We start from the raw sequence: 21,644 nt of genomic DNA on the forward strand, positions 1-21,644 counted from the left end.
TGAGATACTTTGGGGATACAACACAACATTGCAAAGCTCGACGAACGAAACAGCTTTCGAATTGGCTTTTGGATCCGACGCCATGATTCCCGTAGAAATATCCCAAGGATCCATAAGGACAAACTACTTCGAAGACGCCGTGAACAACCAAACAAGACAAGCCGAACTGGACATGATAGAAGAAGTAAGAGATGAGGCAAAGATCAGAAACAAAGCAATGCAACAAATGATACAGAACAAATACAACAAAAAGGTCAGACCATGAACACTACAACAGGGAGACCTAGTCCTTAGACGCTTAGAGGATGTTCAGAAACCACCAGGACAGGGGAAGCTCGCTGCCAACTGGGAAGGTCCCTTCTGAATTGCCAAAGTACATGGCCGAGGATCATACTCGCTCCAAACCCTAGAAGGAGCCGACCTGCCAAACACATGGAACATCTCTTCATTGCGACTCTATTATACTTAGTCGCTCATTAACGCTTGAAGCTCGGACGATACTCTTTTTCCTACCACCATGGTTTTTATCCCTAAGGAAAGTTTTACTCGGGGAGGTTTTAACGAGGCCAACCACTTCAAAGCATGACATATGTAATCCGGTTTTATGAATTACCATTTCAAGTTATGAAAATCGTGCATTCAATCGCATACATTTTAAACAACTACAACAAACACCAATACTTTCTAAATCGCAAAAGTCGGAACGAAAGCTACAATACAAACTTTTATTCACGAATTGTTTTTTTAGAGCTCGGAATAAAAGTCGACATTCAATCACAGATCAAACAAGTCACAACCGCATCAAGCAGTCTCAAACCTGGACTTCCTCTCCAGGATCAATATCAATTCGCCGTTTCTAACTATCCCAAAGAAAACGGAACTAACAACCACTAAGTACTCAAAGTGAGAAAAATACTTAAAACAAATCATACTTCTTTAAAATTTGCTTGCCAAAATGCAAATTAAACATAAACTGTCAAACAAGTTTTTCAAAACATTACCACAACAAAAAAGGTCAAGTCAGGGATTAAAGCTACTCCTGAGGTCACTACAATAAGTACACAACTAAATAAGCCATTCAGATAAAATACTACTTGCTACCTTCGGCAACATTCTCTCCCAGAGCTTCATTAGGATCATCATCGATAAGCTTCCCTTTGACCATTATCATGGTCACATCTAGCTTTGAAACGTCAAAATTCAGAGAAAAAATAGAGATTTGACTAATACACCGGTCAAATCCCACAGCAAATATCTTCATAACTTCGACCTCAAGCTCACAAACTTGGGCCACCATCTTATCTTTCTCCACCTCGGCCTGGGACACCTGAGTCTGCAAAACACGAACCTACTCACGAATGGTCTCTATTTCCTCCTCCTGGTCCTTCACTTTCTTCGTCTTCTCGGCGATAACACCATCCCTCCTAGAAAGCTCTTTATCTCTTTCAGCAACAGTCTTCTCCAACAAAGCAATCTTGTCCATGTGCTCCTTCTCACCGACACCCAGCAGCTCAGTAGTGCGACCTATACACAACATCCTAGCAGCAATAACCTACAAAAACAAATGAGTAAAAACGTGACAAACAAATATGAAATACAAAGAAAAACAAAAAATACCAAAAGCATACTTGCATATACTGACCACAAACTTCCATACCAGCACCATTAAGCAAGTCAACATCACCAGGGAACTGACCAACCTTATCAGCTAGCTTGGAAACAGGAAACTGGTCACTCTACATGGATCTCGAGTCTGAACCACGGGCAAAGCCATACAGCCGCATCTACTTCGGCCTTTTATGCTGAACAATAGCCCCCTGAGCAGCCTCAGCAGATACCACCTCCAAGGACTTATCCGACCCAACCCTTTTTCGTTTCACAACCTGAGAACTAGATTGAGCAGCTTTAGGAATAACAGTCCTACTGGAACCGCCTTTGTTGCCCCTTTTCTGCTCCAACAATGTCCTCATACGAGAAGAAGAAAGATTCGGAACTCTGCCACCTGAAAAAATAAAAAGCGACATAAGACCAACAATGAACAAAATACAGGAAACAAACAATTGGGGGTCACCTATATATCTCAACAGAGAATCTTTGTCATCCTCAAATTTCAAAAGATCAGGAATAGATAACAACTTCCCTGGAGCAAAGCACTCAACAAGGTAATCTAATATTAAATCCTCCTCTGAAGTCCTCCTGACAGCCTCAAGGACCTGCATAGGCTCAGGACACCAATATAAAGGAAACCTCTCGGCCAGTTCATCATCTAAGTAAAACGGGTACTTAGTCTCTTTTAAGCGAACCTTCACAAACAATTCTTTAAAATTTTTAAAAGAGGATTTATACAGAACAAACAAGGAACGCCCAGGATAATTGCTTAGGCTCACCAACAGGCCCTTCCTCACACTTTTCGATTGAAACAGGGAAAAGAACATATTTAATGTAGGCTCCACTTCAAGAAAGCTGAACAAACACTCAAATGCACGAAGAAACGCCCATGAATAGGGGTACAACTGTGATGGAGTGCAGTTAGGCTACATCAGCACATGGCATTCGAAACTCGTGAAAGGAAACTTCACTTAAAGCTCATTTAGAATGGAGCTATAAACGTAAAAATATGACCACTCACCTCTCCTCTCACAAACCCTTTCCTCACCACTGCAAGGGAGAAACTCAACACCGATACGAGCACCCCTTCTAATACAGTTAACAGCATCCAAAACAGACAAAGATTCTACACTATGAAACAAAGAAGCACGATATTTTACATCTGCATATACCAAATGGTACCAGTCATCTTTTACTTCCACAACCTTATCTTTCTTCATAATGAACAGGCAAACAGTAAAAGAAAAAGAGAAAAGATGAGAATGTACCTCTGGAAAACATCTTCAGCAGTAAATAAGGAAAAAGACAAATTTTTCTTTCAGTAAGAGAAGGTAATAACCACACAACTCCACTACCCTGCGATCAAATATAACAAACCACAGGATCAAAAAGACTCTTCACCTGCACCAACGAACCAGATTCATCATAAGGAACTTAACAAACAAACATTTATTACAAACAATTTTTGAGACACGCAAATATAAAACAAAGCACCACGTAAACAAGTTAAGCCTGGGGGCTTAAAAGGTGCAAATCTAGCTATACCACTCATGAACCTTCAACAAGCTTAACTCACTTCCGTGACACTCGAAGTAAGTTAAACTTGGGGGCTGTGATCCGTCCCTATAAGCTCGGACACTAACATTATAAGCTCGGTTTGACCAACTGCACAACAAAACGATAAATTAGCAAGCCATATCTCAGAACCAACAAACCATCACACCCTGATCTCCAGGATACAGACTCACAAAATCGTTATACTACCTCCTTAAATAGGGGTTAAGTCCGATCAATAACACACATTCAAAACTCACTGCTCATAATAATCGTTCTTAAGTTATATTCTCTATGCAAAATTTTGGAGGGGCCGAAAATTTAACATAAAAATTTAATAATAATATTTATATTAAAATAAAATTTATAAATATAATTATTATTTAAATTTATTACTAATAAGATAATAAATAAATAATTCTACAGATAAAAAATACAAAATAATTTATAATGGCATTTTTTGAGTCTTTAGTGACTTAAAATCTTCAATAATTAAATCAGAACTAAACTTTTCAGCAATTTATAATATTTATTGAATTTTTTTATCAATTTATACAAATACAATAATATCAATACTTATTAGATATTCTAATATTTTTTATCATATAAAAAAGTTAAATTAAATAAACAATAAAATATAAAATAATATTGAATTAAATAAATAAAAAATATCTAATTTTTTTTATATTTGGATTCAAAAGTAGGAGTGTTGCTTGTTAAATAGAGAGCTGCGATGATTTTTATTTTTTATTTTATTAGATAATCTTTTTCTATTCTTATCTTTTTTTTTGTAGATAACTTTTTTTATTTTGATTTGATTGTTAGATGATTTTTTTATTTTTTTTGTTAGATAACTTTTTTATATGATTTGATTTTATCTTTTAATTTTGATGTGCTGTGAAAACCAACAAAAATCCACTTAATTCAGTCCAAATCCAACATATTTTTAATTTTAAAATTAAAACTATTGTGCAATAAAAATAAGATAGATGAGAATTAAACTTGAATACTTTAAGTCATAATAAAATATTTGAGTCAATTAAATTATTTTTTATTTTTTAAAAAAATATTATTAAATTTTTATAAAAAATTTGAGAGGGAGTCGTAGCCTCCCATGATCTCAACTAAGCTCCGCCTCTCTTTATATATATATATATATATATATATATATATATATAAAGATTTTTCAAAAATTTTGATGCGTTTAATTACATCTATTTATTTACGATTATTCACGAGCATAATCGCTGTAATTAAATCATAAAACTGTGTTACTACATTAACAGTATGCAATTAAATTTTATACATATTCTTTTTATTTTAAAGTAATTATTATATTAATAACTAAACTAATAACTTTTTAACTTGGATAACATGTATTTTAGAATAATACTATGATGCATTATACCTTTTTCATAAAAAACAAAAATGAATGATTTCTTTTATAATAAAAAATTAAACATATTTTCAACAAATTTAATAAGGATAATCATTTTTCATTCAATTTTAACTAAAAAAATTCCTCTAATTAATTCGATCTGATCCGATTCAATAGTAGAGTTCGAAGAGAGTGAGACTACTCCGGGCACACAAAATGCATTATTATGTGAATGATCACTCTGAAGCTACTTTCATGTGCCCAAAATGAGAATATCGAAAATGACGTGAAATTTTGATTACATATCATCATATCATATCATGTATGTGTATGTAGGGTTTTGTTTTTATTCCCCAAGGTAAGCATGACAAATCATCCTTGAGTTCCAAAACTTGGAGGCTTCCAATGATTATTATAAGAACGTAACCACGGTCACACTTTATTATTACCATTTACCAACTTTCAATCATAGTTGTAAATGACATCACAACTAAGGTGTATATTATTTTAACATTAGCATGTCATGCACGACCAAGTCTCTTAAATAAAGCATATATACTAATAATCTAGTTAGCTACTTAGCTTGCATATTAAAAATATAATTATTTATGTATTTTTTATTAATTTCAAAAATTAATAAATTTTTTTATTTAGTCAATATTTTTAATTATTAGACTAATTTTTTAGATTAAATATTACTAATTAATTATTAACCAAAAATAATAAATTTTATTAATTTTTTAGTATTTTTATTAAGAAAAAAATTTATGATATGATTTCAAAAATTTTGTGAGTTAAATATCTAGAATTCCATTATTCTTAATTCCAACAAAAAATTTTAATTTAAGACAAAAAAAAAGAAATTATACGTGCATATTATATATGTCTGTATAGACTAGTTAAATATGTCAAATTATCTAACTGTTTTCAAATAATAATTTTACATGAAGACTATTATTCTACGTATATGAGTTTTTAACTAGACTAATTTCTACACATATTTTTAAAGAAAATAAAAGTTCTCCGGATCTGATTCTTAGCTTGTTCAACTGTTGAAGTACATTGTATATAATTTAGTTAGGTCATATATATCATGTATTGATTTCCTTTTGTGGATAGAAAATAAGCAACCAATATGCATGTAGGAGTAGTATATATTTTTCTGGCAAATTCGTCATGGTAGGTTGTGGGGTGGAAATTAAAGGAAGTTCTTGGAAATTTATTAAATGAAGATGTTTGAGTTTGACCTAATTATTGTTGCACTTGGTTTATTTGGACAGCACAAGTTAGTTGAAATGCAGAATTGCATGGGAGTTTCTTTGATAGTGATGGTTGATACTCATATATATATATATATATATATATATATATATATATATGAGCGAATATATTAAAGCTAAGTTGGGAATATGGGGAAAGTCTCACTCAATTTATTTGTAACTTTCGCTACAAATTAATATAAATTGAATTAAACTAAATAAAGTTGGGTATCCTGTAGAGGGAGGTTAATTTTCTCTTTTACAAAGGATTCTCTCTGCACTTGCACTTGCTTCATGTCAGAAAAACACTACAAATTTATTTTATGGTAAAGAAATTTAATGCTAATTTATTTTATTTTAAATACAAACTAAAGGTGTTTTGTCTAATTAAAATACAAATAACATCATTGAAGAATTTATTAATTACTATTCTACATTTGTTGTTTTTTAAACATTCATGTTATTTGTAAGTAAAATTAACCAAATTTTTTTCTTCTTATTATAGGCTAATTTTTTTTTATATGAACAAAAATATTGATCTTTTTATTAGAAATAAGATTATTTAATATAATTATAAGTGGATAAATTTTATAAATAATAAGTTAATACGTGAAAATATGTTATAATATATAAAGATGTGTTGTTTACGTGATAATATCCTGATCAATATGCAAAAACATATTAAATATATGGTGGTATTTTGACCAACATACAAAGAATATATTAAACACATGTCAAATTACAGTAACACACCCTTTATATGTTGTTTTAAATATTTTTGCATATTTATAATAATATAATATACTATAAATATTAATATTTAATTAAAATATTATTTTTTATTAAAAATAATTTCTACTCTTATTATACATCTTTTTATTTTTCTTCAACTGACTTTTATTTTATAAATAAATTATTAGATCAACTTAATTAAAATTAATTATCAAAATAAGTTGATCAAATAACATTACCGAATGTATCTGACCTTTCACATTTATTTGAATGGCATATGATTTTCATTAATAATTATCCTGATTAGATATACGATTTAGTAGATTTGAATAAGCTAATTCTTTTGTTGTTAAATGATAAAATCAAGGTCATATCTCTAGAGATAAAGACAAGAGTGGTTTTCCAACATAAAAAAAACACCATGCATACAACTAACACATGTTCTAATTGGTGAGTAAATTTGCTTTTATCCCTATTTGTCAAGATGATCTTATCGCATAAGATAAGAGGATACAAATCCTAGTTTTGATTTTGATGCTCCACACTAATTAATTATTTATCTTTCATATAATTTTATTTTCAATAGTACATACTGTATGTCTATGTGGAGAGATACATGTACATAGAACAGTCTCTTTCATAATCAATATACAAAGTCTCACATATTGTTTTTAAGCTAATAATAGAGTGCACGTAATTTCGCCAATGTCTTCATCAAATCCAAATTATATATTCAAAGTCAGTCAAAGACCTTAGTTTCATAATAAATATAAGAAAAAAATATAGATTATAGGGGGACATGTCTCAATATTAAGATTTGAGAGATAATCCTGGGTCGGCAGGTCAGCATTCTACTGTAAAAGAAGTGGGAAAAGAAAAAAAAAGGAAAGAAAGAGAGAAACAAGGTAGCCAAAAGAGTCACAGGAAAATAAAGAGTGAATAAGCAATCTCACCCTAATAATTTTTTTTTAAGAATTGCGAGGTTTTTAAACAATTTTTTTTAGTTCTTAATATTTAATTTTATAAAATTAGATTGTCTTTTTATTAATAATTTTTCTTTAAAATATATTTATGTGTTACATTAATCACTAATATATTTTTTATTTAATTTTTATAAATATTAATATTTTTTAGTTTTACATAATAAATTTAGCTAATATATTTAAAAAAATAATAAAAATAAAAATTAAACGGTTTTGATAATTATCCTTAAAAGATAATGAGATTCCCAATAAAAAATAATTTGTTAATAATTTTAATTAATTTTTAATAGATAAATCAACCGTTTAACATGTCATGTAAGGCAAGTTTATTCCATTAATACACATAGAAAATATTGATAAAGAGACTAATCAGTATCATAAAAATAAATATTAAAAATGAAAAAAATATTTATTTTTATTGAGAATATCATTGTTTTTCGAGATAATTATCAAATATCATTTAAAATTTTTTTCAAAAATTAAATAAAGAAAGAAGTTCCGATATTGCCTAATTTAATTTCAAAAACTATACGAGGTAAACAAAAATTCGATGTTTATACACGTTTTAAAAATTATATTATTAAAAAATATAAAACTTTACAATAATATTATTATTTATGTTTTTGTTATGTTAGTTATTATTACTATTTTTTGCTGCTATTAATATTTGAAAGCATTACCCAATCTCACATGGTTCAAAATTAAAAAATCAATAGCTAATATAAATATGAAATTATTCTCATATTTCAAAATTAAAAATCTATAGCCACTTATTTCGAATTCTTTTATTGCAGAAGATGCAAAATCATAATCCTTATAAGTGTATTGTTAGTTGATTATTAATTATTAACGTGTGAACCAATTATCCATATAAGATTAATTAGGATGATAACAAATTTTGCTATCTACCTTTGCCTACTTTTTGTCAGATTTGTTTTTAAATATATAAATTGTATTGTTTTATTTTCGTGCATGAAACGGAGCCATCCATTTACATTGTATGTGTCTACTTACCACTCGATTTTTAGTTCTTTAATTTGAAGGGAAGATAGAGACAAGAGCTCGTTGATACTTGATAGCGCATGCATACTTATCAATCCAGGTTAATTACTTTTCATTTTGATTTAAGTCGGTAACTAACCCCACCTTAATTAATTGTCATATAACACATGTTATTAATTAAATAGTTTTAAGACTTAAATGCATAAAATGATTTTAATTAGCAAACCCTATCATATTTTTCCTAAATCATTTTTAGTAAAAGTATAAAATTATATATTCTTACTATTATTATTTATTATTATAATTGTGCATGTGGATTATTGTTAGTCTAATATTATCGTTGTATTTTAATAGATTCTATATAATTTAATTTTTTCCTTTTTTTTCTTATTTCTTATTTTTTGTTACTGCTACTTTTTTATTTTTATTTTATTTTTTATAATTTTTTTGAAAGAAAAAAATCAAACAAAAAAATACATAATATTATAAAATTAATAAAAAAAAGAAGAGAGGAAAAAATATAGTATCAACACCAGTAATAAAAAGAATGACACGCAAAGAGAAAAGAATATGAAGAAAAAAAAGAGAAATGAAAAGGAAGAAAAGAAAGACCGCTAAATACAAATATTTATAAGTAAATTTTGTTGGGTTAAAATTAATTTGTTTAGATTTATTTGCCAAAAAAAATTGTATATATAACGAGATGGATTAATTAAATAATTTTAAGACTTAAAATGCATAGAATGTTTTTTATTAGCAAATCCTATCATATTTTTCCTAAATCATTTTTAGTAAAATTATAAAATTATTCTTACTATTATTATAGTTGTGGATGTGGATTATTGTTAGTCTAATATTATCGTTGTTATGCTGATCTATTTTCTTACGTCAACCAGTGACACATGTTCTTCTCAGAGTGATACTAATACTACATAAGCTAAGGCAAAATAATTAATTAAAGATCTACGTAAATAAGGTATCAAAGTACGTACGCATATACCATAAGTTCCCAACTTTGGATTCAGACTAAATTTACTAGTAATTTGAACGAAAGTTCTTAGCAATAAGCCATTAAGACCACTACTTGTCTGTGTTCTTCAAGCATTAATTAGATTAAATGAATCATTTATTTAATTATAGTTCTTCTGCTACGTACTAGTAGCTATTAGAATAATCAATAACTAAATAATTTTAATACGGTTCTTAATGCGCTGGCGATTCTTAAGCCTTAATCACCGTTCTCGAACGGCTTAACAGTACTACGCTATATATACAATAGATTTATGGATTTTTAATTGAAATAAAATAAAAAAATATTATTTTTTCAAATCTAATTTTTTAACTTTAATTTTTTAAATATAATTTTTTTTTTGCATTTAGAACAAGTTTTCTGTATCCCAGAAAATTCTATAATTTATATAGAATTTACTTGACCTCTGTCAGAACTTCTATAATTTTTTATAGAATGCACCTTATTTCCTGACGATTTTTAATATGCTTTTTTGTATATATTACAATTTACAACTAACAAAATTGATAAATTAGTCCGTAATTAACTCACTACTGTATTTAAGTAAAATGTCGAAAATTTGAATTTCGACCTAAAAAATACTGACAAAAAAATTAATAATACTAAAAAAAATTCAAATTTATTTTATTTGATATTTATTAATTCTAATGACAATTAATAAAAAATTAATAAAATAAATTTTGACTGTTTTTATTTTATCTTTTTTATTATCAAGTATTTAAAAAAAATGTATATATTCATCAAGTGGCATAGATCACAAATTAAACTAAACTATATCCAAAAAAATTTGAACCGGGCAAGCGGTATCTTATCCCAAGCAAGCATATCCAGAAAAGAAAAAAGAACAATGGCATGCTATTACTGCATTTTTTTACTATTTAATTCTTTTTATTTTTTCCACAGGAAAAAGATAATTAATGGCATAGTCCTTTAAATAAACTAAAAGCGAAAGGGCAAAAATGGAAATAAGGGAAGACCATTTTTCACACCTTATATATATAAATAAGAGAGAGCATAGTGTTATATGTATGTATAGTTGTATATCCACCTGCCACAAAGAAAAAGAGAAAAAATGTTTAGCCACTCATCAAATGTGAGAAGCAATAATAATAATAATAACAATAATCTTCAAGTATTCTCAGTGAAAGCATCAACACTACCATCATCATCATCTTCAACTACTTCAACCTTAAGCTCCATGAAACTAAAGAGAATCATCCACACCCTAATAGTCTCCCACATGTGTAGAATCATTCGTGCACTATCTAAGGTCAAGGAATTTATGCTTGACATTCTCAATAACCCTACCAATAATATTATTCACTTTCCCTACACTTCTTCTTCGTCGCAAAAAAAGCGCCGCAATAAGATTATAATGGGGTCTTTTAGGCTTCATTATAATTGGTGCTCTTCGAAATCGTCACATGTTTTGCCGGTTCCTCAACGGGTCTATGAAGGGTTATGCTGTGAAGAATCATCAACAACTCAGAGTAACAATGGTGGTGAGGATTGTCCCGATTTGCAACTTGCAGGGTATTTAAGGTGGCTTGAGGAGAAGAAGGTTCAAGAAGGTGAAGAGAAAGAGAAAGAGAAAGAGAAAGAGATGAATGAGATTGATGTGTTGGCTGAAATGTTCATTGCGAATTGCCATGAGAAGTTCAGGTTGGAGAAGCAAGAATCTGATAGAAGGTTTCAAGAGATGTTAGCTCGAAGCATGTGAATTGAGAAACAAAGAAAGAGAGATGAATAATAATGTTGTGTTTTTGGATCCATGTTTTGCTAATTAATTTTCTTGCTTTTGCTATATACTTCACTTCACTACTTAATTACTCACCTTGTTAATTTCTTTATTTCCTCTATCTTCTCACATTGGAATTTGGGTTGTTAATGATTAATTGTTATGATTTGTGTGGGAAATAGGGTTAATTAATCATATGTATCTGATCTGCCTTTTTTGTTTGCAACTTTAATTTTCAAAAGATGGAAGGGAGGGAGATCAGAGAAGGGTACATCACTAATCAGAGATGGGAACTTGTGCAATATAATTCTCTTCTCTATCTATGTCTTCACATACCCATCATGCTCATGCCTTTAACTTTTTAACTTGCAATTCTTTTCTTCCTTTTTTTTTTTAATTATAAATTTTCATAGCACTTTGCTAGTTTGTTGTTTCATATTAAGATATCTACTTCTTCGTCTTTGTGTGAATTTTGCGTAATTTTTGATAGCATGTCGTCAAATTATTATTTTTTAATTTAAATTAATAAAAAATATATAAATAATTATATCTCTAATAATGTTTTTTACAATTTTTTTTTTCATAAAAAAAACTATGTGGATCTACTTAGCAATTCTTTGCTGTAGCAATGCAAGAGTTATGTTCATATATGACATATATAAAGGAAACTATTATTTCATATCATCTTTAGAAATCTTAGCTTATAAATTTGGTCATTCGTAGATATAATAATTTAAAAAATTAATTTTGTTAGAGAACTAATAATTTTTTAACAATAATAAAGAGAAATAAAAATACATTATTAACCAAAAAAAATTCTATCAGAAAAAGTGTTTGATAAGTATTTAATTTTCAAATGTGAACTAAGTTTTAGGATATATGGATTCTCTTAAGCAAAAATAAAAAAAAATAATGAAAAAAAAAGCCATAATAGATTTATACGGCTCCTTGTCTTCCGGACGTATATATAACTAAATTGTGGGGAATACATTTTATCCATTGTCAAAACGAATTTTGGCATTGCATGCTTGTTTCTTAGTGCATGCTTGGTTGCTGCCAAAAAAAACATAAACATCATGTTTCTTGTACATATATATTATTATTATTATTATTATTATTGCCATAGTTGTATTAACTACATAATACATTGTATGAAATATTTTAAACCTAGCATTTTTCTTATTCTTTATGGTATTTATTTAGCTGCCCCTAGTTTCATCTCCTATTGTATAATTTATTGGGAGAGTATGATATTTTAACCCTTGAAGCTTCCTACGGAACTTTCCTACCGTATCTCATGCTGATTGCACATATCTTAGGCACATGTCAGTTTTAGTCCACATGATATGAATTTATGACCATGGTTTTTTTTGCTACCTTCATTTTCATAACAAGTTTTGTTTCTATATGCCACTTCTTCAATTAAGAGTGGACTCATTCTCACCTACTCCAACCTTATAGTCCCCACATATATTTTACCCTTATTCCTTTTTTTTTTTTTATTATTTGGGGTAAGAAAAAGTTGAAAAAGGAAAGCGAGATAGTATTAGGAAAGGTACAAATTAAAATATGCTTTATGTACCACACTAGGCGGAATAGAAGAAGATACAGTTCTTCTTGGGGTTCATGGTCATGAATAGAATCTTATTATTAATCTTAATTAACACTGATTTAGATGATAATTATATTAAAATAATTATGATGGTCCCCTGTTAGGTATAGATAAGTGCATAGATCATGATGCACGCATCCAAACTCGCTACAGGACAGCTAGACATACATAGGTTAATTATTGAAACAAAAGATGATGATATATAGTTATAGTAGTGATAGATCCAACATATATAGTACCCTTTTCATCCAAAATCATGTTTTGCAAGTAAAGTAATAATATTAAATGAATAAGCTTATCGAGTTTAATTTGATGCTGTATGTGATATAGTAAAATATTTTACGTAATCATTAAATTATATATTCGTTCTTTTGAATAATTATTTATATAATTACTATAAAATATAATTATTTATATAATTAATATAAAATATAATTATTTTTATTAATATATTATATATAATTAATATATGTATAAAATTATTTCATATTATTGATAAATTAAAATTAAATTATAAGTTTCTCAACTATTTTAAAGGTTTTTTTGTGATGATAATTTAAATTGGACTAAATTTTTATAATGGTTCTTGATATTCACGATTTTTATTATTTTAATTTTTTAAATTTAAAATTTATTATATTGATTTTTAAAATTCAATTTTAGGTATTATATTGATTTTTAAACTCTTTTCGGCGTTGAATCAACGAACAGAATACTAAGACTAGCACGTTTTTTTTTATTTTAGCTTTTAAATAAGGCAAAAACAATTTTTTTAGAGAATGAAAGAAAATATAATGATTTTTTCATCATATAAACCCTTTTTCTTCTCGTTTTTATCTTGTTTAAATGCTAAAATAAATTAGTCATGTGTTCAACGTGACAAATTAGAATCAATTTAGTACTTAATTTGTTAATTGGGTACTGAAAAAAAGTCTAAAAATTAATATAATGTCCAAAATTAAATTTCAAGAATTAATATAAATAATTTTAAATTAAAATAATAAAAACTGTAAATTTGAAAACACACTTGAAAGATTTAGTCTCGGAACGTGTTGTCTCTTACTCGAATATATAGATTAATGGAAAAAATATAACGTTTAGGAAGAAAAGGAAGAAAAGTGAAACCTTATAACCTTAAAGGAAAGAGCACATGTCAATGACAATGGCACAAGTCATTGATGTCATATGCTGATGCATTTAAACCAATAAAGGTGACAATGTGACATCTTTAATCATATCATTCAGCTTAATTAGCTAAGGATGGAGGACGACATTTATTTTCATTCCTCTACATATATAGCAAAATTGAAAGTTCTACATAAAATCTTAATAAAGTTCTTACTATAATTCACATTAATTAGTAAAACTACTCTATATGATTGATGATACTACTTTAATTTGTTCATGGTGCGTCACAAATTGCATATGCCAGCTGCATTCGTGTTGGTGTGAATAATGGTTAAATTTGTCTTTTACTTCTAATGAATTAATGGTGAACAAATTTTTTATCCTCTAGCTAGTGGATGGGTCCCTGAAAATCAGAAGCATGAATTTCCACTAACTAATTAACTTTTAGTATAGTTAATTAATTGCAAGAATAATTAATTATTAATCTTAATTTAAGATAGGGGTCTAGGACTTCCTGTCTAACTCATGTTGGATCTTGAGCTCCATGTAAGCAACAGATACGACAATAATAAATAATAATAATTAATACAATTAGTTAATAAATCTATATTTGTGGAAAATAAACTAATAAGAAAACAAATATTTGTCTGCTGGTTGAGCCATGTTATGCTTCCGCTGTCTTAGGAAAACATCAAGTACAATAATTAAGTAATTAATTAGATATTTAATAATTTGCGTAATGAAATATCCTCGAGTAATATATCAATCTTGAATCTTATGCGTAACATGATGATTACACTAATGTTAATACAAACGTTGAAAAGGAATCTTTTATTAGAATTACCTTGATAAAGACGATTAAAATGTTTTTTTTTTAAGATATTTTTTAAAAATTAAAATTTAATAAATATAATCGATTAAATTGTATTATTTTGTCAAAATTAGGTTAGATAAATTAATTTGACAAAAAATAGCGAATCAAATTTTAAATCGATCTTAAGTTATTTTTTATAAAAAAATATTAATTTATATTGGTTCAAAATTTAATTTATTAATTTTTTGACTAAATTAATTTGTCTAGTCTAATTTTATAAAAATAACACAATTTAATTGATTATATATGTTAAATTTTAATTTTTAAAAAATATCTTTAAAATTTTTTTTTTTTGATATTTTTATCTAAGTGGCTCCAATCTTTTATATATAGAGAGTTTAATTTTCATGCACTAATAATATAAAATATTTTATCGAGTCATATAATTACAATCATTCAATTAAATAATCATTCATGTAATTAATATAAAAAATAATTATTTTTTTCTAATATAACGTTATTTGATTTAATACACGTGTAAAACGATTTTACACCTAGAGTAGTTAGATCAAAATTAAATCCATACCTATATATATAGTTTCAATTTGATGATGATGTTATTATGATTTTGATGAGTTAGTTCAAGCATGGAGTTAGGGGAAGTGAAGACTAGTCAATGAGAATTGAGAATCCTTTTGCAATGACGTACAGGGTTCTTAGTACACAGTAAAAGAAGATGGAATTGATGCCTTCTTTCTTTTTATTCTTGTGTATGTGTTCCCCTTTATTCCAAAACTTGTTTGGCTTAGCTTGCTTTATTATTAGAGAGACATGGATATGGAAAAAGCTTTAATAGAGTGAAACCCGCTGCCTATGGTCTCTTTTAATTTAGTAGAAACTCCCTTTAAACATAAAATTAAAGTGAATATGCCTGCCTCCAACATCTTCCCATTTTATTCCAAAGATAGGATCGATCAAATCATCTAGAGAATAATAATGTTTCATAATCTATACAATTTCAACCTTAGTATAAGATCCAATTCAATGATAATAAGTGGACGAAATATTATATATAAAATATATGTTAATATTATTCTATACAAATAATTAATTTGTAATTGATTTTTTATATACATATATTTTAATTTTATAAATATATATCAATTAATGGATGGAGCTAAAGATTTATGGGTGTGGAATATTATGTTAATTCAAACAAGAAGTTGGACCTTAGGGCAGGGGATATATAGCCCAACTGATAGTCAACACATGACGGATGTGTCAGGCCTAAAGATAAAAATTGTTGTTTTAAAAATTCAAAAGGGAAGAGGGGTATGGGCTCTGAAATTTGAATAGCATTCAACAAATAGCTTTAGTCTTTTCAACTGTTATTTAATTTTACCTTAGGCTCAATAAATTTAAGACCATACTTAACCAAAAAAAAATGATCATTAATCTCATTTCAAAATTAAATATGTCATGCTTTTGATACAGGCTATGATTTTGAATTTTTGACAGAGGAAGTATAGCTAACATTTCTCAACCAATATTGTAGCCAAGATTTATCATTTAAAATTAAATATTAAAAAGAAATGTCTAAAATTAAAAATATTAGATAAATTATTTTAAAATAAATTAAATGATTTTAACTAATGTGGTTAAAAATATTGGTCGATTCTTCGTATCATAAAATTCATTGATAATATAATTTGTGTCAAATTTTTCAGCAATTTTTTTCTAATATAACTAAAAGATAATTAGCAAGAAATTTATCGTTCATTTTGTTTCTGAGTTATTCTTCATAATATTCATAATCGAAAAAAATCTCTCAATTATAGTAGTTAAAACATAGAAAATTAATACCAAATAATCAAGAAAGACGCTCACAAAAAAAAATTCACTTCCACTTTTTGGGATTTGAAATTTTATTTAATTAAAAAATATTAATAATAATATTTTTTTAGATTTTTTTAATATTATTATTTACTTTTAGATATTTGAAATCATTAATATTTAGGTTAGATTGTAATTTTATTTATATTAGACTAAATACTAAATAAATTTTAAAAAATTTAAATCGTACTTAATAACTTATTACTATTAATATTTTTTTAAAAAAGCATTCATCCCTTGTATATCCATTCTTTATTATTATTATTATTATTATTATTATTATTATTATTATCATTATTATTATTATTATTAAAATAATGTTACATAGCCAACAAATATTATTATTTTTTGTCCACACTTGACTAACAATAATTTACACCAATATTTATAAGAATTTTACATACAAAAAATATATAATTTATACACATGAATAAATACAGTTTGTATTATATTTTTTAAAATTTATATATATAAATTAATATATTTATTTGTTAAAAATAATTTAATATTTATGTTAATTAAATAACGATAAAAAATACTAAAAATTATTGGGCATTGAGTTTTTCTTATTCCATCTAAACATGATCATTTTTCAACTCAAACGCTAATATAGACATGCAGGCATTGTATATGTCTCTCATGTCACAGCCAAGTAGAGATTTCAATCTTCTTGGCTGTAAAGTGAAGCTTATACCTAATTATTAATTATTAATACCTAAAAGGTGCATGGCAAATTGGCAATGCTTAGAATTTAGATATAACGACAACGCACTAGCCACCATCCAAACGTGACTTCTTGTCACCCAATCACCCTTCCTTCATTAATTCAGTACCATGAATACTCTTCACTATCCATGCGTGTAATCTAAGAATTCCATTTGTTTATTTTATATATCTATGTTCTTCAAAAAAATAAATAATAAAAAGAATTTTGTATTTCAAAATCATTCTGAGCTCTCTAACTTTATCAACCAACACTACTATTAGCAAAACCTTAATACAATGTATAATATGGAAAACTAAATAGTATACTATATAATTATGGCAAATAATTAAAAAAAAAGTACAATAGAATACATGAAATCACAAAAAGAGTTTCTTCTTCGATGATGAGATCGATGCTACTTGTTCTGAGTAGGATTTGGAACACTTGGTGGAGCTTTCCTCAAACTCTGTTGCACAAACACAACTTTCTTATGCTGTTTCTTGCTTCCAACTCTTCTTGTTGAAATAATAGAATCCATAGATTGAGATAGCAACTTCCTAGAGAGACCTATCTCCTTAGAAGATTTGTGATGATCATGGCTGTGGAAGAAAGAAGAGAACAAAAGAAAAACCAGAAACAAGGCCAACATAGCAGTCAAAACTACTCTGCATCTGATGATGATCATCATGATCTTCATAGTGAATAATAATAATTTCAATATACCAAGATGAAATAATATAAGGTACTGAAAAATTTTGAAGATTTTGATCATATATATATTGAACAATAATAAAGGCAATAACATGCTGCATGCCTTCTGCACGTGGTTCACCAACACTCACTTTGCGTTGTATTGGATCACATTCTAAAATAATTTAATAATAAATAAATAGCCGCTTAATTCATTCGTTAATAAAGGTTGTTTGTTTTAGTGTTAATGTTTATACCATTAACTATAATATATTAAACCATGTAAATCCATGTTCCTAGCTAGCTAGCGTTGTAAATCAAATTCACACTCTTCAATTTTATTTGTCATCATCAACATTCGCATACACTTTCACCTCTTTTTAATGTTCCCATGTTTTCAGTATAAGCATGTGAAAACCTCATAATTTGAGTTGGATAATTAGTAAACTTTTTTTTTGAACAGTTTTTTCAGTCCAACTATGTTGCTTGTTACTAGCTAGCTGGCTTGTCAGACTCATTAGGAAAATATTAATGAAGATTAACTAAGACTAGTTTTGTTTTCTTCCCTTAATTTTGTTATCCAGATTCTTCTTTATTTTCTCGAAATTGTAATTAAAATAGATGTATGTGGGGGATGAGTATAAACTACGAAATGGACAGCAATTTGGAAGATTTTTATGCTTTTAGTCCCACGTGAGGGAGCCCCCACTATCTACCATATCCCATCTTCGGGATCAAATCAATGTATAATATAAAGTTGTTTCTTTTTTTTTTATATTGTGAGTAACACTCTTTTATATGTCAATTTTTTATGTACAAACTACAAACAGAAATTAAATGAATATATTATTTTGACTTCCTATTATACCCTTGGTTTTGATCTAGGAGATTCTAGTAGCTAGTAGTACCATGATCTCTCTTTTATATGCCATTATTCATAGTGTGATTAGGCAAATGACCTTCAAGGGTATGAAAATTTACGTAATGATAAAAGTGGAAAACATTCATTCATTAAAAGCGTTTTTTATGTCAGGATCCGGGCCCAACATCCTGGCCCAGACCCAAAGACAGCAGAAACCATGCCCAATAAACAAATAGGCTTTTGAATATATGTAAATGGACCAAATAAGAGAAAAAGCCCAAGGGGAGGTTAAGGATCTTCAGCCCAAACCAAATCAAAAAAAATTAAGATAAAAAATAAAACTAAATTTTATTCAATTTACTAGTAACTTTATGATAAAAACTTAGTTGCAGCCAACTCATGAAAAGATAATTAAAATTTGGTGAAAATTTAGATAAAATCGACTTCATGTGAAGTTGATATCGAGAGCCATTAGATGATTTGACTAAATTTTCATCCAACGATTCTCAGATATCAGCTTTACTCGACTTCACCTGAATTTTTACCTTAAAAACTATTAGATAAAAATTCATTTAATCAACTTCACCTAAAGTTAATTGCGCTCATGCCCTTTTTATAAAGATTTTAAATTTTGTAGCGAAGACGAAGAAACGCATGTCCTACTTGCTAGAAAGAAATGACGTAAAAGAGAGTTTGTTGTTTCTTGTTCCACTCTGAAAACTCACTCACTCCGCATTTCTCTTGTGCATGCATTGTACGGAAACAAGTTCTTTCCTTCATCATGTATCATCATCAACATTCACACACTGGTATGATTATACATTCTTATATGTTCATCATTTTGCTTACTGAATCTAATAACAAGAATTCTTCACATGGCAGCAGCAATTTCATATTTTTATGAGAAAGTGATTATTCTTTCAAACCCTAATGCTTTAAATTATAGAGAACACAATTGATTGTGCATGATCTAAGTTAAAGCCCTTGAATTTTTGAGTCACAGATGAGAATGTCCCTCCCTTGAATCAAAATAGCACCATAGCCAGCAATGGAAGATCTGCTCCAGTTGCCCCCCTTCCCCACCAGAAGTTGCAGGGAAACATGGACACTCTAATTCATCAAATTGAGAAGGAAGCATACTCTCATGTCTTGCTAGCCTTCAAATGTCAATCTGATGTTCTAACTTGGGTATGTGTTTTCTAATTTCTATATATGATCTTAGTGTTTCAAGAGTCATCTCCTATGGTTGTGCATTCATCAGGAGAAAGCTGATTTGATGGTTGAGCTTCGGAAGGAGTTAAGGGTTTCGGATGATGAACACACACAACTTCTCACACAGGTGAATACCAATTCAACTATCCACCAAATAAGGTATGCTAATTATTTCAATACTTTGCAAAATTGTAGCTAAATACAATAGAGAAAGAAAATGATGATGGAAAATGCAATCAGAGAGTGGAGAAAAACTAGCTGTTACAAACCAGCTCAGCATGTTCATGATGATTCACTCCATTCAACAATTTCATCTTCTCCAAAGAAACACAACTCATCATCCCAACCGGTAATCACCTTCTCTTGTATGCATATGATGTGATTTGTTGATCTGAACTTTTAACTAAAATTTCAGTCCCTGAGATGCAAAGAAAAATTATTCAATGATGCCCCTTTCTGCATTACTCTTCCACCAGTCTCAGTACCCGAATCAATTGTTACAGGGTTCATATTCACTAAAAAATGTGCAGCATCGTCCTGCTGCTTCCTCTGCAGGAGGAAGGATCATCATAAATGGCAGCTCTTATAGTGTTGTTCCCCCGAAAAAACCTATTCGAGAAGAAGCGATAGCAGGAAAAGCTAGGAATGAAATCCATGAGGCTGGGATTGCAATTAACAAAGCTCCCATGGTATTTTGAATTTTCCATTAGCTTGATTGTGATGTACATTGTGATTTCATCATGGTCAGAGACTCAGAGTGGGTAATAGGCAAAAATTCTGTACTTGTATTCTTTGCAGGGAAAGAATGGTTTGTATTATGATTCTGGAGAAGCTAATGAGATGGAGGAATGGGTTAATCTCAACAAGGTATGCAACTTTGATCCTCCTTAGATATTTCTCATAAAAGGCTATAGTTAAGTCTGTTTTATCCAATCATTGGTGTAGGATCACAAAATCTTATTACTGTCAACTTTATATAATCTTTGCTATACATGTGTTGTATTGATTACAGATGCGAGCTGAGGACATAGAATGGGAAAATGAAGGACGGCCAATTCTTCGCATTGTCAGAAGATAACAATGAAGATACTCTTATCTCATCACCACCACAAATGGTGGTGCAGATTTGAGGAATACGCAGAATACATACATACATACCTACCCTGATATGCATTACAGAGATCAACATAATTCTCAGTAGGTGCGGTTTTCTTAAAATTAGGCACAATATGCAATGAACATGTAAATGCAAATGAATGGTTCCATGACAACAAGTTTTTTCTGCAATTCCTTGGCATGGTATGTACTATGTAGACGATGTAGTGGTTGTATTCAATAGTGGATTCATGCGCAAACGTAAATCATTCATTGGCCCTAAATTTACACTAGGCTCTAAACATGTTAGGGTGTGCATTCATGATGTTCCTTAAGCATAATATATAA

General features: G+C 28.6%; 2 protein-coding genes across 3 annotated transcripts; both read left to right on the forward strand.

Annotated features, from left to right (window-relative positions):
• The first annotated feature begins 10,596 nt into the window (after nt 1-10,596).
• Nucleotides 10,597-11,648, forward strand: LOC130936107 (uncharacterized). The gene has a single exon (XM_057866097.1). The coding sequence runs from the start codon at nt 10,619-10,621 to the stop codon at nt 11,264-11,266; it is 648 nt and encodes a 215-aa protein (XP_057722080.1). The 5' UTR covers nt 10,597-10,618; the 3' UTR covers nt 11,267-11,648.
• Nucleotides 11,649-19,737: 8,089 nt separating this feature from the next.
• LOC130932493 (protein EMSY-LIKE 3-like) lies at nt 19,738-21,644 on the forward strand. 2 transcript variants are annotated; one of them, XM_057861823.1, is made up of 7 exons: nt 19,738-19,798; nt 19,993-20,177; nt 20,251-20,360; nt 20,442-20,550; nt 20,705-20,890; nt 21,000-21,068; nt 21,214-21,644. In XM_057861823.1, the coding sequence occupies exons 1-7, from the start codon at nt 19,771-19,773 to the stop codon at nt 21,277-21,279; spliced, it is 753 nt and encodes a 250-aa protein (XP_057717806.1). In that variant the 5' UTR covers nt 19,738-19,770; the 3' UTR covers nt 21,280-21,644. The 2 variants fall into 2 exon arrangements, with proteins under 2 accessions (XP_057717806.1, XP_057717807.1); XM_057861824.1 differs by having other exon boundaries at nt 20,732-20,890.

Source organism: Arachis stenosperma, chromosome 6 (assembly GCF_014773155.1).
Source record: "Arachis stenosperma cultivar V10309 chromosome 6, arast.V10309.gnm1.PFL2, whole genome shotgun sequence".
Classification (NCBI taxonomy): Eukaryota; Viridiplantae; Streptophyta; class Magnoliopsida; order Fabales; family Fabaceae; genus Arachis; species Arachis stenosperma.

Coding starts and splice junctions, on each gene's coding strand:
- LOC130936107 (XM_057866097.1), top strand. CDS start 10,619: ATGTTTAGCCACTCATCAAATGTGAGAAGCAATAATAATAATAATAAC.
- LOC130932493 (XM_057861823.1), top strand. CDS start 19,771: ATGTATCATCATCAACATTCACACACTG. Junction 19,799..19,992: donor TCATCAACATTCACACACTG/GTATGATTATAC, acceptor TTTGAGTCACAG/ATGAGAATGTCCCTCCCTTG. Junction 20,891..20,999: donor CAATTAACAAAGCTCCCATG/GTATTTTGAATT, acceptor TATTCTTTGCAG/GGAAAGAATGGTTTGTATTA.